Below are 2,043 nucleotides of genomic sequence, written 5' to 3' on the forward strand. Positions count from 1 at the left end.
CGGGGGCTGCCAGGTGCGCCGCGGTCGCGGTGCTGGGCAGCCCCGGGAGCCAGGACGCCCCCAGCGCGCGCGGCTGCCTGAGGAGACTTCGCGGCAGGCTGCCCACAGTTTGGCGGCTGGAGGTGACCGAGCTGCTGAAAATAGCGGGCCCCGTGTTCCTCACAGAGTTGATGACTTTGCTCATTGGCGTCGTCAGTTCCATATTCTGTGGACACCTGGGCAAGGTGGAGCTGGGTGCGGTCCTGCTGGCAGTGTCGGTTGTGAATGTTACTGGGATTTCAGTTGGAACTGGCTTGGCCTTGGCTTGTGATACTCTGATGTCTCAGTCCTTTGGGGCCGGGAACCCCAAACGCGTGGGGGTCACACTCCAGAGAGGAATCCTCATCCTGACCCTGTGCTGCTTTCCTTGCTGGGCCGTCTTCATCAACACTGAGAACATCCTGCTGCTCCTAGAACAAGACCCCCACGTCTCCAGGCTAGCCCAAGATTACGTGATGATTTTTATTCCTGGCCTTCCCGCAGCGTTCCTGTTCCAGCTCCTGAAGAGATATCTACGAACTCAGGGTATCGTCCTGCCTCAGGTTCTCACTGTGATGGCGGTAAATGTCATCAACGTGGGCATGAACTACCTGCTGCTGTATGTCCTGGACTTTGAAGTGTCAGGATCTGCTTGGGCAAACACTATTTCCCAGTACTTGCTGTGTGTGCTGCTTTTCCTCTACATCTGGTGGAGAAAACTCTACCTGGACACGTGGGGAGGTTGGAGCAGGGACTGTTTCCAGGAGTGGGGCTCCTTCATCCGCCTGGCTGTTCCCAGTATGCTCATGGTGTGCATTGTGTCTTGGGCCTTTGAGGTAGGAATGTTTCTGGCAGGACGGATTGATGTGACAGAGCTCGGAGCTCAAGGTATCATTAACACACTAGCCTCCTCTTTCTACACGGTGCCTATGGGGCTTGGTGTGGCAGCCAGTGTCCGTGTGGGCCACGCTCTGGGCGCAGGGAATGCTGAGCAGGCCCGGCAGTCCTGCATCACAGCCTACCTGTGTGCTGGTGTGTGTGGACTTGGGATCAGTGTTTTACTACTAGCTCTGAAGGATGTGATTGGCTATGTATTTACCAGCGACGAAGATATTATTTCCCTTGTGAGCCACGTGATTAAATTTTATGCTTTATTTTTTCTGGTTGATGCACTCTCAGGCCTTGGTAGTGGAGTTGTGAGAGGTACCGGAGACCAAAAGATGGGCGCCATCTTGAATGCCATTGGTTATTATGTGATTGGTCTTCCCATTGTACTGTCTCTGATGTTTGTAGCTAACCTTGGCATAGAAGGTTTTTGGATTGGAATTATGATCTGTATCTTTTTAAAATGTCTATTCTACTTGGTGTTCATCTACAAGATAAACTGGAATCAAGCTGCAGAGCAGGCCCAGGTTCGAGCTGGGCCCAAAGGAACTGCAGAGACCATGTATAACTCAATAGCCCTCCCCAGTCAGGAAATAGAAGTGACAAAAAGAGAGATTTTACCTGATAGTAGCAGGCCAGTTGACCAGGGTAATCCACTGATGGAGGTGGAAGGAAACAACCAGAGTCGATTGCCCATCACTGGAGAGGTTTTGACAGTGAGACAGCTGATTATCTATCGAGGAATAGCATTAGCTGTTGCTGTTGCTGTTGCTGTTCTTTTAGCAGGAATTTTAATAAGAGTTTTCAAATGACTGAGGCTAAAATAGAAATATTGTCACGAGCCCACAAATTGCAAACATATTGTAATGTGAAGGCAACTTTTCCCTATTTATTAACTGTATCATACTTTTCAAATCTGTAAATGTGGTTTTCCCTGTTGTAAGTGTTGTTTACTCTTTTTTATCTTGACGCTTTTCTTCAAGGAAAGCAGATCAATGTCTAATAAGGTTAAATGTCCATCTAGTTTTCTTTGTAGTTCTTTTTTAATATTTAATCTTGCCAGTGAGTGTATATTAAATGTCTGTTCAATTCCTATCTCAGGTGTTGCCATATAAGCTTTTATAAAATAAACACCTCACC

The 2,043-nt window shown here is 48.4% G+C and overlaps 1 protein-coding gene across 1 annotated transcript in view; it reads right to left on the minus strand.

Annotated features, from left to right (window-relative positions):
• EPCAM (epithelial cell adhesion molecule) overlaps positions 1–1,600 on the minus strand; it is a 23,948-nt gene extending 22,348 nt beyond the window's left edge. The window contains exon 1 of the mRNA XM_012727340.1: positions 1,525–1,600. Within this exon, the coding sequence (XP_012582794.1) occupies positions 1,525–1,600 (76 nt within the window). The remainder of the gene's footprint in view (positions 1–1,524) is intronic.
• Positions 1,601–2,043: the final 443 nt, after the last annotated feature.

The sequence above is a fragment of the Condylura cristata genome, unplaced genomic scaffold, assembly GCF_000260355.1.
Source record: "Condylura cristata isolate star-nosed mole 26May11 unplaced genomic scaffold, ConCri1.0 scaffold00020, whole genome shotgun sequence".
Taxonomy (NCBI): Eukaryota; Metazoa; Chordata; class Mammalia; order Eulipotyphla; family Talpidae; genus Condylura; species Condylura cristata.